Source organism: Melozone crissalis, unplaced genomic scaffold, assembly GCF_028551555.1.
Source record: "Melozone crissalis strain CALT ecotype California unplaced genomic scaffold, PUWL_Pcris_2 ptg000023l_1, whole genome shotgun sequence".
Lineage (NCBI taxonomy): Eukaryota > Metazoa > Chordata > Aves > Passeriformes > Passerellidae > Melozone > Melozone crissalis.
This window is the reverse complement of record NW_026535801.1, coordinates 27,431,539-27,446,669: the sequence shown is the minus strand read 5'-3', so window position 1 is coordinate 27,446,669 and position 15,131 is coordinate 27,431,539. Positions and strand designations below refer to the sequence as shown.

Here is a 15,131-nt window from a genome sequence, read left to right as displayed (position 1 = left end):
GTTTCACACTCCTATTTTCTCTTCAGCATCTTTCCCCTGGATTCTTCACTCTTGTTTTAAGCCCAAAACTAGAACAAGACATTTTCAATTAACCCAGAGCTGCAGAGATCTTGGCTGCTTTTAAAGAAGACCTTGGAGAAGCCCAGTACACACTCTCCTAAAGCAGATACAAGAAATTGATCCTCAGAGCTTTTATCTGCTGCGAGTCTCAAGATCAAATAGCTCCAAGAGAATCTTACTTTAATATCTGGAAATTGGCCAAGGTATGTATCCATGGTCAAAAGTGCTTGATCCACCAGCTTCTGATGGAAATCTGTCCACAGGAGATCATTGTTCTGAAAAACAAAAGTAATGAGTTAACTATTAAGAACACAGGGCTCCACATTTCTGTTTTTCTCTGTGAGTGCTACAGCCAACAATCTTGGGCATTCAGAGCTCTTAAGAAACAGTAAGTTCTTTAGAAAACTAATGATAACAGAGATCTTGGCAGAAATGGCAGAGTCTGATGCTGCTAATTCTGGTGACCTCTCCAAGGACAAAATGCATTTGAAGCCCTATCTTTCCCCTGCAATGTTAAACTCAAATCTCTACAATGGAAGGTGATTGCCAAGCTGGTTTTGCCTTCTTCTCCCAGCAGCTACAAAAAAGGGATACCAGACACCACAGGGCACCATTTTCTGTTATTCATTACAATACAGCTTCCCGGAGAACCATGAACAAAAGAAAGCTACACTATCAATCTTCAGCCCTCACATCTCCTGCCTCCACAGCCCAATGGAGGACAAGGCTTGCACCTTGAGCTGTGCCCACTTTATCCTTGACCTTAGCCCAGACAGAGCAATTTCCTATCAACACCTGGGGTTAGGTGAAAATTACCCTCTCTCCTGTTTTTCCACATGAACAAAGGGTTTTGGCTAAAACATTCAGAAAAACTTCCCCCTTTGTGCTTTTTATTTGGCAGGAATAATTCTTCTCTCTCACCTTTTCATAAGAAAAATATAAACCAGGATATAAAGGGGAAGGTGCAGCTGGAAATATTCTTGCAGACCCAAAGGGTAGCTACAGTTAGTTCTAGGATTCATGTCCCCTTTGATGTCTCTGGCTCAAGTTTTCTGAAGGGTCAATGTCTCAGGAGGCAGCACAGTTGCTCAGGAAAAAAACAAGGCCAAGAGAGACTGTGAAGTCAAATCAGCTGAAATACAACTCCATTATTTACTGCAACAGTACTTCCTAATGCAAAGTTCCCATGTTAATGAAAAATTTGACCTGGAAATGTTTAGATTTTGTTTGAATTATCTGCTTTGAAGTCATTATTTCTTGGGCAAGATACAGACGTTATTTTAGGTGAGATTTTCTGCTGGGGAAAGAAGGAGAAGGAAAGAATCCTTCTCCTATTTATTCCTTCACCACTTCTCCAATGGCACAGACAGCTGCAGATAAGCCCAGTCCTGCAGCCTCATGGCAAATGAATCCAGAGAGCTGAACAGGAACAGCTGTTGCTCAGCAAAACAGCTGAGCAAGACAGCAGAGGCTGCTGCCTCCAGCTGGACCCACCCCAGGCACAGGCCAAGGGATCCAAGCTGCCAAATGCCAGGCTGGGCCCTGAGCTCCACAGGAAACACCTGGGCGAGCTGCACAGGCATCACCTTGCCAAGGGATGACAACACCAGCAGTGGGGGTGACACATGGCTCAGCCAAACAAGGGAGCAACTGGAACAAGGCAGCTGGTGGTGCTGCCATGAGGGGCTGTGGCAGCTACACAACTGGCTGCTCTGAGAGCTTTAGCCATGGTTTTATCTGCTCCTTTCTCTTACACAGAACATAAGCAGTACACCCAGCTGGCCCTCCTGAGTTTCTGTTGGAATCCTCTGTCCCCGTTTAGCCACTCAGGGGAAACAAACAGCCTCTGGGCATAAGTGTTCAGTTCTGTGTAATGTACAAGCATTTGGCAACAATCTCCTACAAAAATACAGGGCACATCCTTCCAGCCTTCCTTTCCTCACAGTGCTGTGTTTGTCTCCAATTCTTCTGCAAAGTGTTATGCCTGAAGAAATGTGGTGCACAGACACAGCTTCCAAAGCTCATCTCTGCTGACAGAGCAAGTCTGGACATCCCCACATCCTGGACAAAGTCTTACCTCTGCTATTTTATTTGTGTCATCTCTCCCAGGCCAATCTGGCTCATAAACTTCCTGCAAACATTCTGTCAGCTTCTTGGAGGCCTCATGCATAGCTAGGAAAGAAGAGGGAACTGTTCAGACAAAGAAGAAAATAATGTGTTCCTCACAGTTTAACCCTTACCCAGAGGCACAGGAGCATTACAACAGATGCTGAGCTCTTCCTTACTAAATGTGTGACCCTTGATGACACAGAGATGGAAGATAACCAGAGGGAGAAAGGAACAAGGGTGCAGCTGCATCAAGCCCTTTGTTTCCATCCTCCCCTAGAACATGTGGAGGTCCATCTGCTAAGACACCACCAGATGTTTGGCATCAAAGCACAGCCCCATCCCCACTGGTCCCAAAGGACTCTGAAAGATTCCTCCCCTAACAAAGCTGCAACTCATGCCTGGGGAAACAGCAGGGAGGGGAAGGCTGCAGAAACCTCCCTGGGAGGTAGCACTGGAGGGGAACAAACCTCAGCAGGCGCAGACCTTACCTTTGACAGAAGCCAAGTAAGTGCGGAGGTCCTTCTGCAGCCTCGTGCCTTCGGACTGCCAACGTAAGGAGATCACCAGTTATTCTCGCAGCTAAGGAGAGTCTGTAAGAAGCACTCAAGCATTTCTAACCAAAGAAAACTGGTCTGGCAGACAAGCTACACACCAGTCCTATGATCACATGAAACTTCAAGCCATCACATTTTTTTGTATTGTTTTGCTCTGTGTTCTAGGAACTTGTAGGACTTTTGCAGCAAATGTAATCATAACTCCTCTCCTCTTGTACTCTCTTTGGGTCAGTTCCCAATGCTTCCCCAGACCAGAAGACTTTGTTTGTAAAACTGGCCAGCTTTTTCCAATCCCTCATTTCCTTTGCTGATGGCAGTAGGAAAAGAACAAATGTGACCTCATCCAGAACTTTCGAGGCATGGAAAACAATTTGGGCCATGCTGCTGGAAGCAGATGGATTTCTCACAAAGCTATGCTATCACTGCCACTTCAACAGCTGGGCAGATTTAGCCTCTGCTTAGAGAGCACAGCTGCACTGGGAACACAAAGGATCTCAGCACGAGCTCAGAGACCAGAGGTGCCTGAGTGGTGGGAGAGGTGATGGGAAACATCTGCTTTTGAAGTCAGTAGCTCTGAGGCAGCTGTTGAAGATGTCCTGTGAGCTCCCAGTCTCTGGAGTTGGCTTCAGCTGTCAAAAGTCATTATGCTGGGGTGCCCCCTCAATGGGGCACAAACTGGGAAGGAGAAAAATGACAGCAGGCTATGAGGTGCAGTGGTTCTATTTTCTGCATTCTTGTTTGGCAAAAGATATGCAAAGTCCCACCAATGGATACATTATCATTCTGCTGTATCATTTTTAAGAATAACTAAATTTCAACTCACAATTTGGAGGTTATCAAAAACTGTCAGCAGGGAAGGTCCTCTGCAGAACTTGCCCACTACACACTTGGGCACTGCAATGTCTGGAGCAGTAACATTCAAAACTGTAGCATCTAAAATCAGAAGCCACTTCTAAAATTGTGTCCATGCTTGCTTTAATCCTGCCACAGCAGCAAATGACACAAGCCAAACTCAGAACTCTTCAAGTCTCAATACCCAGTTCCAAAGCCAGGGAGACAAAAGTATCCTCTGAGCAGAAAACCAGCACCACAATTGTCTTAATTTTTAGATAGATCTCCTGGAAAAGGTAGGGCTGAAAAGTGGAGTATGCAATTTCAGTAATGCAGAACCAGCCTTCTGTGCTCTCCAGGCATCCTCACCAGTGGTGCTGCATCCTGCAGCTGGAGTGCTCTCAGTCACCTCTTGCTGATGTTTAAACTCAGCTGTGCACATTTGACATCAGAGGGGGCAGGAGATATGTCCTGTTCCAGATTAGATTAATGCAGGGCTGGAAGAGCAGACTGTATAATTACAGGGAGGAGAAGCACTGAAACAACAACTCCAGGTAAGCCCCCCCTCAGCAAAACTTCAGAGCTGTTAACACAGAGCATGAACTCTGGGAGGGAAGCTCCACCCTGGGGTACCACAGAGAGGCTGTTAAGCTTGTTTTGCCACATAGGGCTGAAATGGAAACTGCTGGGTGTGAAGGGCTCTTGTCAGGGAAGAAACCCTCTCTGAGCTACTAACTGCAATGGGAACCTACCCTGTGACAGCAAAGGTCCCAGTGCCTGCCCTGCAGCAGGGGCTGTGCCCAACACACTGTGGTGCAGGCAGAGGTGGGTGCAGCCTGTGCCAGCAGCAGCTTCCCTCTCGTGTGCTCGGTGTGAAAGGTGTAAACCAGCCCAGAACTTCCACACAAGTGGCAGCTCATGAAGGGTATCAAAACCCAGCAGCTCTGCCAGGTAGAAACACACCTGGTGCCAGGTGTAAGAGCTGCCACCAGCCTCACACTGTCCCTCCAGTGAGTACTTCAGCTCAGGGCAAGAGAAGCCAAAGCCGGGCACACTTCAGGAAGGGGCTGAGCTGCACCTTTATAGCCAGATTCTTGCTCCCAGGTCAGCATCTAGGACAGATCCTTGTGCCAGTGACTGAACACAAGTGACACTGGGAAAGGGAAGGAGGAGGGACATTCAAATGGCCATTTGGAAAGGTAAATAGCCAAAGAATCTCCATGAGGGAGTAGTGAGGGGCAGTTCTGCTGCTTGCCAAGCCTTCAGGAGACACAGGCAAGCCCTGCACCTGCATGGCTGTGTCCAGCTCTTTTGCCACAAAGCAAATCCATCTGAGCCAAAAAGTTCATACCATTCAGGGACCTCAGAGTCGTGCTCTTATATGAACCTGATGGACGGAGTTAGGAAGTCCAATGCCTTCCCTTATGTCCACTCAACCACTATTTGAGAGAACCACAAACACGTTGGTTGAAAATGATTACTTGATTTTTAGACCTGCACTCCATTCCTCAGCAGACCACACACAGCAACATGTGTCAAAGTGATTCAGCACAGTCATTAGAGTCAGAGGAGCCTCTAATTAGCCAGTGAACAAAGTCAATGCCTGCTCACACCCTGGCCAGTTCCACAAGAGAGCAGCGCTGTTCTGTCACCAGCCTGCAGCAACAGGTCAGCTTTCCTCCAGACCTCCACCCCCCACTGGAGCAGACTGTAATGAAAGGTCACAGAAATCTCAAAGATAACTATACTACACACACCTAATACATATAAAAATATAAAGAAGTTTGTATATATGTATATAAAGCTAATTTTTTATTCCCCTAGCCCTCAGCTCTGGATTTCCTAAGAATCCAGCTAACTCACACCCATGGTCTGCCCTGTAAAACAGGCATTGTCTGCATTTATTTTAGTAATAGGGAAACTGAAAGCTTAAGAAAAACCAGCAGACCCCAAGCAGCAAATGCAGAGCAGCCTCCAGCTTCTTTGATTAATTATTTGGAGAATTTAGTTCATGGTCTGCTCCACAAAAAAGGAGAAAGAATTCAGATGCAAGGGATACAAGAGGCAGTGCTTCTTAACAGGCTCCTCACTGGAACTTAGGGCTTTGGAAATTGAAAAAGGCATCCCAGAGAGTCACAGCTAGAAATGTGAATCTGAGGGGTTTTGTATTTCTCATTTATAAAGGTTATTTCTTAATTGCTTAAAAATTATACCAAAAAAGTCACGTCTGGTAATGTCACATTGTCAGAAAGCAGTTAAAATATATTCTGCTGTCTACAAAAGAGTATCATTGCTGGACATGCTGCATGAATTTCTGGAGCAATAGCTGCTATTGCTGCCAAGAGAAGGAGCATTAGTGTCCAGGAATCTGCAATCAGCTCTGGTTACACATAAGTCAAAGCCAGACTGAAGGATTTTCATTACATTCAGCTGTGGCAAATCCCTGCTCAGCTGGTTTTGCAACACCACCACATCTGCTGAGTCTCAACAGACACGATGCAGCTGCCACTAACAGCTCTAGAAAAAGGTCCTAAATGTGTCAAGCCACAAAAGAGTAACATTTATTCAGCACCACCTGAATAAATGTTACTACGCTATGGCACACATTTCCTGCCACAAAACAGAAGCAATGCTTCCCCTACCAACAAGCACCAGCAAAATCCACAAGGTAACTGGTGTTTTCCCTGCTAGGAGGCTGAAGGCTCTAGATAAAAAATAAAACAAAACACACCCAGTTGAAGATTGAAACCTACTGCTGTGGAAGTAGGAGGGCAGGGAAAAATTGCTACACTGTTAAAATATTTCTGTGCCCTAAAATACTGGGGATGAGGCAGACACGCAGAAGAATAATGACTCAGGCCTGACACAGTGATTGTGCAAGTATGGGGAAGAAGTCAGATTTAGGTCTTAGCCATGGAAGGATGTTCCCTTTTCACCATTTGCTTTCTCTGTCTCTTCTGCCCTACACTGTGCTTGGGAAACTGAAACTGCCTTGTTCCATTTTACTTTATGTCTAATCTGTTTCCCAACTTATCCCTCATTCAGTGACACAATGTTGCTCTTATATCTCTGCTTCCAGCAGAGCAGCAAAAATTAGATTACAAAGCAGCTGCTAACTGAAGAAAGTGTTCTGCTCGAGCTATTTCTTCTTGTAAAATTGAGTCTAGAACAAGCATTATTTTTACTGATCTCTTCATTATTTTTACTGATCTCTTCACTCTCGTGACCAGTGACAGGACTGAGGAAACAGGATAAAGCTGAGGAGGGGAGATTTAGGCTGGGTATCAAGAAAAGGTTTTTCACCCTGAGGGTGGCTGGGCACTGGGACAGGCTCCTCAGGGACATTTTCACAGCACCAAGCCTGACAGAGCTCAGGAAGCATTTGGACAATGCTCTCAGGCACATGGTGTGACTCTTGGGGTGTCCTGCAAAGGGACCTGGACTTACAATCCTGATGGACTTCAGCATGTTCTATGATTCTCCCACTGATTCCATGAAAGAGACCCTGGAAGTCACAATGTCATTTCTTGTAAGTGAGAAGTTACGAGTTATGGGTCACTTCAACAGGCCTGTGTCATTGTTTATTTTAATGGCCTTTAATTGCATTGCAGCAGATGACTGGAGGCTAATACTGAAACCCAGGGTGCAATTACATATTGACAATTATCTTACCAGCTGTTTATTGAAGTTTTGCACACACTGTTCAAACTGCTCATCTTTTGTTTCATCTGCTTTACCAAGCTTCTGAAGGACCTGCAGAGAGAGAGGAGAAAGGAGACTTTAAACACAGATACAGAAAAGCATAGAAACAGCTGCACGTTTTTGGTCCAGAGGCCAAAGGTAAAAAGTCACCCTTATTCTTGTGCTCAAGATTTTCAGAATATTTTTCCACACAATCATAGTTTGAAAACAGATTTACAAATGAGTCAGGAAGAACTCAAACTCCTTACATTCTGCTGTACTGAAGAGCATGACTGAGGCTTCTCTTTCACTGATCTAATGTTTTTTTTTGCAGACAAGGCAACAGCAATCCAGTTATCTCCTGAACCAGCAAGACACAAACCACATCCCTAATATGTCTTGTGTTGTGCAGTTACATTTTTCCTGATTTAACACTAGTGCCTAGTCCAGACAGGGTGGGGTTCTGCTCCCAGAACAGCAGGATTGGCCTCAGAGAGAGTTGTGCAGTGATCTCAGGGAGGGAGGGAGAGTAGCTGGAGCACTGAAAGTCCCACCTTCCTTCCACCTTTTCTCACTCTGCCCATGCCTCACAAGAGCTGGTGCTGAGAGCCATTGGGGACCTTACACCATTAATCGGTGTGACACTCAGGCCAAGTGTCACTCCTGAGACTGTCAGCAGCCACCTCCCTGCACAGCACAGCTCCCCACAGCCTGTACAAAAATCCTTATCAGGCTACTTCTCTTATCACCCTTCTCTCTTAGTTCCCTCTCCGTGCAGCTAAGTGGATTGCTCCCAGGCTTAGAACAAAACGGCATTTCATGTTCTGGCCTGGCAGGTACATCCATCACAAGAGGTCTGGGCAAACCTGTGGAGGAGGGCAGCAGCTATTTGCCATGCCCCAAGCAACTCCAGCTGCAGGGGGACTGGGATATACCCTGTAATTGGTTATGGCTGATTATATAATCTCTGTAAATCAAAACTAAAACCTAACCATGCAAAAAAAAAAAAGGGCAAAAAAAGCCTTGTCTCACAGGAACAGTGAAACCAGAGAAAAGCCCTCCCAGCCCTCAGCCACAGGAGGTTTTGGTGAACCAGAGGTGAGCTAGAAAGGGAGCTGAGGGAGCACCTCCACAAGAGAGGCAGCCCTGCCTGGAAAGGGCACCAGTGCCCAAGAGGCAGAAGGCTCTGGAGAGCTGGAGTCCCCCTTGCTCTGCTGAGCACAGCAGAACAGCCCTTTACCCACAGACCTCAGCTGTAAGCTCAGCCCCTTTTCGGGAAAAGGAGATAAAGACAAAAAAAAAAGCAGGTCCCTGATATTGACACCAGGTCTTCATGGAGACCATTACTAACTGTTCCCAGACTGAGGGACTGCTAGAGAGCCATGACAGTCACCCAAACCAGTTTCCTCCAGCTGCCTTTGCTACCCAAGGATCTTCTCAGAGAACAGAGAGAGAATTTTTCCCCTGCAAGGCAGGGATCAGTCTTTCATGATTAGTCCCCAAAATGAAATTGAAAAGGATCAGGCAACGGAATGTAGAATAGAATATTTTCAATTTGAAGTGACCTACAATAGTAATTTAGCCCAACTGGCCATGCACCTACTGGCCCATTCTCATGTTTTTTTATACTGTTGAGGTGGAGAACACCTGTTATGCCTATTTGGCTAATCTCAGTTTCTCTCTCCCCAACACACGAATGGATATTCCCATCTCACCCCTGACCACAGTAACAGACTCTAGTGGAAGATCTGATAAATAGTGCAGTCATTCAGCATTCAGCTCCTAAATCCCCTTATTTCAGCTGGAATTAAATGTCTAGGAGGGAATCACTATTTTGCATCCTCCCTCTGTTCAACAGCTTCTCTTCATCTCCAGAAATTGCTGAGGTATTCCAGTGTCAGCAAAAGGAGGGAAAAGGACACACAGACAAAGAGTGCCCTCTTTGTCACCAAGAGCTGAATCAAGGACCACCAGAATTTTGAGTACAACTCAACAAACACTGCAACCGCAAATGCCTGGTAAATCCATCTACACAGCAGGACACAGACAGCATGAATATTCCCTTCTTCCTCACAAACCCTTGGCATGTAAGAGCTTGCTGGAGAGAGAAGAAGCAATGTTGTTTGTACTGGCAGAGTCCTGTGCACCAGACGCCGGTGTCTCCTGTGCCCATCCACTCCAGCAAAGGGGAGCACATCCCATAACAGCACTGCTGCTGAGGTTACACCTTACTCTGCCATGCCAGCAGGACACAAGTTCAGTATGGCCTCATCTCTCTCATCAAGTGGTATCTCCTCCAGATGTTGTTCAGCTGCACTCCCCTAGGCTGTCAGATGTATGAAGCAGGGGTTTCCCACCTGCTGGGTGACTTTCTAGGTGTCCAAAGAGCAGGCACACCAATAGCACCCATCACTGATAACAATGAAGTATGCAAGCTGTAAATTCCAAAGATGAATTACATTCTCCCTCAATGTGCAGATCAATAGAATTACTGGAGATACAAAGGACATTTTTACAGGGCAATGCATCTGTCTGGCTGTTCAAAAGATGTGATGCTTTCAGGCCTGGAGGGGAGGGAAGGAGAGCATTTAACTGGGAGGAATCTGGAGTATGTCACCAGGGTCAAAGACTCAGAACAGCCTCAGTGCTTCCTGCTGTAAAACACTGAGCAGCACTCACAGACTATTCATTATGGAGCTACATGCCTGCATCCATCATATCCAAGGAGTTAATTTCCAGTTCTACAGCCCCTTGGGGAACAGGCACACTTAGTCTGGGATCATCTGGCCAGCTGGGAAAATCTTGTTCCACTGTGCTGAGGTGCTCCGCACAATTTCTGTAAAACACTGGGCACTGTAAAGAGCTCTGACTCCCAGCCTATCTCTAAGGAAAAAAGCTCCTGCTGTAACAGGAAAGCTCAGGTGAGGAGCAGCTCTGAATGGGGAGAGAGGAAGGGAGAAGAAACCCTGTGTGATTCCAGTGGTGACAAGGGATGGGTGAAACAGATGACTTGGGGATGCCTGCAGAGAAATAAAGCAAGGAAAACAAAATCAGGTACAGGAGAGAGCCTGTGAGAAGTGAATCCCTGGCTACATAAAAAAAAAAAACCCTTTTCTTGCTTCCTACACTACTCCCCAAGTAGATGAAGGCTCGTGCCCCATGTCTGCCAGCTGGCCCTGTGGGCAAGCCCCAGCCATACAATGATCCCTTTTTCACCTGCTATGGTGCAGCAGAGAGACAACAGCCCCTGGGCTGCAGCAGGACAGTGGTTATCTCCTCATAATGCTCTCCCTCATAGACAGATCTGCCCCACATGAACAGCCCAGAGGTCAAACCCCAAGCCATCAGAGCAGCACAGAGGACGGCGCCTCAATGCTGGCCCTCCAGCCTACTCCCAGTTCCCCCATCCAAGAGCTGTGCTGGCAAGTCCCACTAACAAATCCCCCTGGACTCCCTGAAGCAGGCAGGGATGGAGCAGCTGGCCCAGGGTGTGCTGCTGATTGCAGACATGTCTGTGCTCACTGCTAATAACCCCTGAGCTCACAGGACAGCTCCCCTCCCCAGGCTGGCACTGCCGTCATAGGTCAGGCTATTCCGGGTGAGCCGCAGCCGCTCCCTCCCTTCCCCTGCCACAGCTTTAATCCTCCAGCTCACTGCAAAGCCAGATAAAGTTGGGATGGAAACTTCAGGCTCTTTGATAGCTATTAATGGAGCAGCTTTACCAGGGCAGGAGACAGGAGTCCACTGCAGCTCCCAGATCTCAGGCGGATCAGAGATGGAGTGATGTGTCAGCTGCTGTCTGGCGCAAACCACACCAGAAGCGGGCATGGATCTGGCATTTCAGAGATTGGGCAGCAACCATGGCCTGGCTCCTTGGTCTGCCCTTGACCTCAGGAGTCCTGGCCCTGCTAAGGACAGGGACCATTGCAAAATGGTGCAAGATAGGGTGAAGGAGGGAATACTTTGTCTGAATCCCACAGAACACCTTGCGAAATGGATTTCAGAGGAGGCTCTAGTGTTGCTGTAGGTTTCAATCTTGATTTACAATGGCAACAGTAAATTGATTTACTATGATTTATTGATTTACTATGACAGGATGGGGCTGTCATCCCAGCCAGTGTTTTTTGCCTCAGTGTTTTTCACTGAGGCAAAATACTTTTCCAGTGTTTCTCAGAAACCAGGTCTCTTCTAATAATTATAGCTAGACCTGCAAATGCTCTGCATAAACTAAGATCAACAGGCACAGACCAGCTACTGTAGAATCTCCCAAGAGAGCCAAATTCCACCCACAGAGCCTCAGTTTTTCCCGCATTTGAATAAAAGCGACAAACAAAACAAGGAAACTCAGAGTTCAATTGAAGTTTTAAAAGCAGTTTAAGAACCTCAAAGGCAAGATGCTATTTAAAAAAATCAGTAAATAATCACATTCCTCTCATATCACACATGTGTTTGTAATCTGCTGTTGTGGACAGAATCACCTGCAGTAAATTAAGAATTGCTACACTTTGAGAACAGAAGAAGTGAAAGGGAAATATGAAAATCCTCATACCAGAGATGTGGCCTTTGCTAGCAATGGTCAGAGAAGTCAAGGCATTAAATAGCCTTTAAAAACAGCAGCTGTTCCTACCAAATTTGAACATTTGCTTTGGGCTATCCAAGTTGCAGGTTCTCCCCAAAGACCATTAGATTCACACAGTGACTGATCATTACCTAAATACCACAACTTGTACAACTCAAAATGAAGCATCTCATCTGGTTGCAGTTTTTCCCCAGGTTTGTACAGGTGCAAACACTCCTGAAGGGCAAGCCCCACAGTGATTAGCACAGGGTCTCCAGCGCTCTGATTCAAGCACTGGGTGGTAAGGGAATGGAGATCTGGATCAGCCCTGTCACCACCAAATTCTGATATAGAGCAGCAATCCCCAGTAAGGACAAACACTTGCTGGCAGTGCAGCAGCTGTCAGCACCAAGCAGCAGTATCAAACCAAATAAATGCAATTCTGCTTTGCTTCAAAAAGCAACTGCAACCACATTTATGCTTTCTAATAAAGAAATATATGCCAGCTGCTTAATGCAGCCACAGTCCTCAGTCAGCACTTTCCCTTACTCCCTTTTGAATTATCAATGCCACAACACAACAAAAGCCCTGAAACCCCAAATATTCTCAACACACCCCTTGTAGACTCATTATGTGAACCAATAACCTAGCAAAAGCCTACTTTCCATGGCATATGGGTCACCCAGGCTAAATACCAGTTTAGGGAATGCAAGCAATGATCAGGAAGGCAATAAAATAAACACATTTATTTTGTGGCTCTCAAACAAAGCTAAATCCGCCTCTGAAACACCTGAATTTAGAGTGGTTCAGCCCTGATGAAAGGGAAGTCATCAAGCACACACCCAGGCAACTTCAGCCCTACAAGTCCACATCTTAGTCCCCCCACAGTATCAGAGAGGGGCTGCACTTTCTGACATGGGCCCACTGCCCCTAAATCACTTCATCTCCTGACCTCCCCACCCCTTATCAACAACACCTCTAACTGTTGCTGTGTCTGCCAACCCCAGTGCATAATCTCGAAGCACCAAATGGGCACTGAGCCAGTAAATACTGTGACTAATTTTGAATTGCAATAAATTGGCATGCGTCAATGGGTCAACCAGCAACAGAACAAACAGACCTTTGATCTCAGGCTGCTGCCTGTTATCCCATGGAAGACATTCTACTCAGAACAGGAGGAGAAGAAAATAGTGTCCAAGTCAGATGGAAAGCACAAAGCCATGTAACTTAATAAGGTACAAAGGAAGCTTCATAAACTTTTTTAAGCCTCGTTTCTTCTGTGCCCAGATACAATGTGACTTGTTCACTGAAGTAGACTTGTGCTCATGGAATACTTTGGTTATTGCATTCAGATTTGGGGAGAAAAGCACGAGCAGCAGTGGGAATCTGCTCCCCCTCCAGCCCTCCCCAGGAGAAGGGCATGTCCTCCTGCCCTCCATGCCTGACTCCAGGCTGGTTTTGGGGACAGCCTGGCTTTCCTCATGCAAGCCTGACACAATCAAGTCTTTCTTTCAAACAACTGGACAAAAGAAGATGGGGGTGGAAAGGAAGAAACTCCAAACATATTAATGCTTAATTTTAAATTGAGGAAATTATTCCCATAGCTGGGCAATCACCAAGGCCCTTGGATCACCGGAAGATGGGAAAGGGCAATGTCAAACTTGGCACACACAGAGCAGTTCTTGTTTGCTTCTTACTTGCAAACAAGGTTCAATAGATCCCACAAAGACAGGACACTGCCTCTGCTACAGAGCTAAGTGTTGGGAAATGAGGGTCCAATACTACATTTTGTTGGTAACTTCCTGAGTGACCTGGAAAAGCCATGTTTAATGTCACACATTCAGCTGTAAGGAAGTGTTTGGTCAGCATGTCACAGAGTCGCCAAATTTATCTCTGGCATTTCCAGTTGGCAAGTGGGAAAGAGGAACAGAGAGATGAGATGACCAGTTTTCAGTGTTCAGCTCAAGACACGCTGAGTTTGATTTTCACAGGTGTCCCTATAGTTAAACTATGTGAGAATTTTCATGCTTAGAGCCATATTGTAAAACACAAATGACTAAACAGATAATTCTCTGTACACACTCCCCAAAAATGTTACCAGTGAGGAATTTAAATCATTAAGATAGATTGCATGAAAGTCCTTTGCTAATGAAAGACTTTAAGACAAGCATCTCAAGTGTGATTTAAGCCAGATTGATCCCACTCTACAAAATAGTCAGACCTTGTAAGGTCTTTCCAAAGCTATTCTTTCCCAAACTCAGAAGATGACAGCTTCAACAAAGGTCAATCCCTTCATCTCCAAAGAAATAGATCAAAAATATCTCATTCCTTTCTCCATATAATACCGAGTGCGTGACTAGATACTAACAAGTGTGACTGGATACTAACAACATGCATAGCCAAAGAAACAGCCTGTATGTGTAAAGGAACCATCATCTTCCCTAAACAGCACTATATTAAAAAATTTCTGTAGGAGCCAGTCATGCTGCATTGCCTTGAAAGCTCATCTCAAGTATTTGCCTCTGACAGCTGTTAAACAGCAGCCTCACCATGACCTGCACCTTCAGGACACACCTCTCAAGTTTAACATGACTCAGTGTGCTCATATTGCAATGCCTTTCATGCTTCATCCTTCTCTCTCACTCTGTAGTCAATGTAGAAAAAAAAAAAATAAAAAACAAGTTCCAGTTTTCTCACTCAGAATTATTTCCTGGAAAACCTCCTTCCCCATAACGGCCTTAAGAGAAAGTTCATGGCAACAATTTTCACCAGGCTGAAGTCAGCATCTTAAAATACACAGGACATCAAGTGTCCTAAGACCATAGGTGACCAAAATGAGAAGAATCAGGTCTAACCCCAGTTTTCAGACATTCTTCCTAATGCTACCTCCATGGGTTTAGTGGATCTCAGGCTGTTCCTGCTTAAGATGCTGTCCTCCAGGCTGTTGTTGGAGAACTCCTGACCTGCCTGGCTGGTCAAAATTGCTACACCCATAAGTAGAACCCTGTGCCCAAGATAAAAAGCCCTCTTGGACACGGGGCCAGAATTCCAGTTAATCTTCTGCCCTAGGAAAAAGGCCAGGATGATTTTCATTTCCCTGCTTACCTCTCCTCTTTCTACCACTCTCAGAACCTGCTGACCCCACTCTCTGTCTCAGCAAGACCAATGCCACTGAGGACCCACACTAAAAGCATCTTTGTTTCTGGATTAGAAACTATGACAGTTTCTCCCAAGGCCATTCCCACTCTACTGACAATACTCAGTTTTTCCTGAAGCAGGTACCAAACACTTTGCCTCCAACCTCTGCGCTGTGATCAAATCACTTATCTAAAATGGGC

At 45.9% G+C, this 15,131-nt stretch overlaps 1 protein-coding gene across 5 annotated transcripts in view; it reads right to left on the bottom strand.

Moving 5' to 3' along the window:
* The window catches only part of BIN1 (bridging integrator 1), an 85,135-nt gene that overhangs the window by 40,763 nt on the left and 29,241 nt on the right, over positions 1-15,131 (bottom strand). For all 5 annotated transcript variants that reach the window (XM_054278518.1, XM_054278519.1, XM_054278522.1 and 2 more), the window contains exons 2-5: positions 7,227-7,307; positions 2,658-2,712; positions 2,138-2,232; positions 240-335 (exon numbers count right to left, since the gene is read on the bottom strand). In XM_054278518.1, the coding sequence (XP_054134493.1) occupies positions 240-335; positions 2,138-2,232; positions 2,658-2,712; positions 7,227-7,307 (327 nt within the window). The remainder of the gene's footprint in view (positions 1-239; positions 336-2,137; positions 2,233-2,657; positions 2,713-7,226; positions 7,308-15,131) is intronic.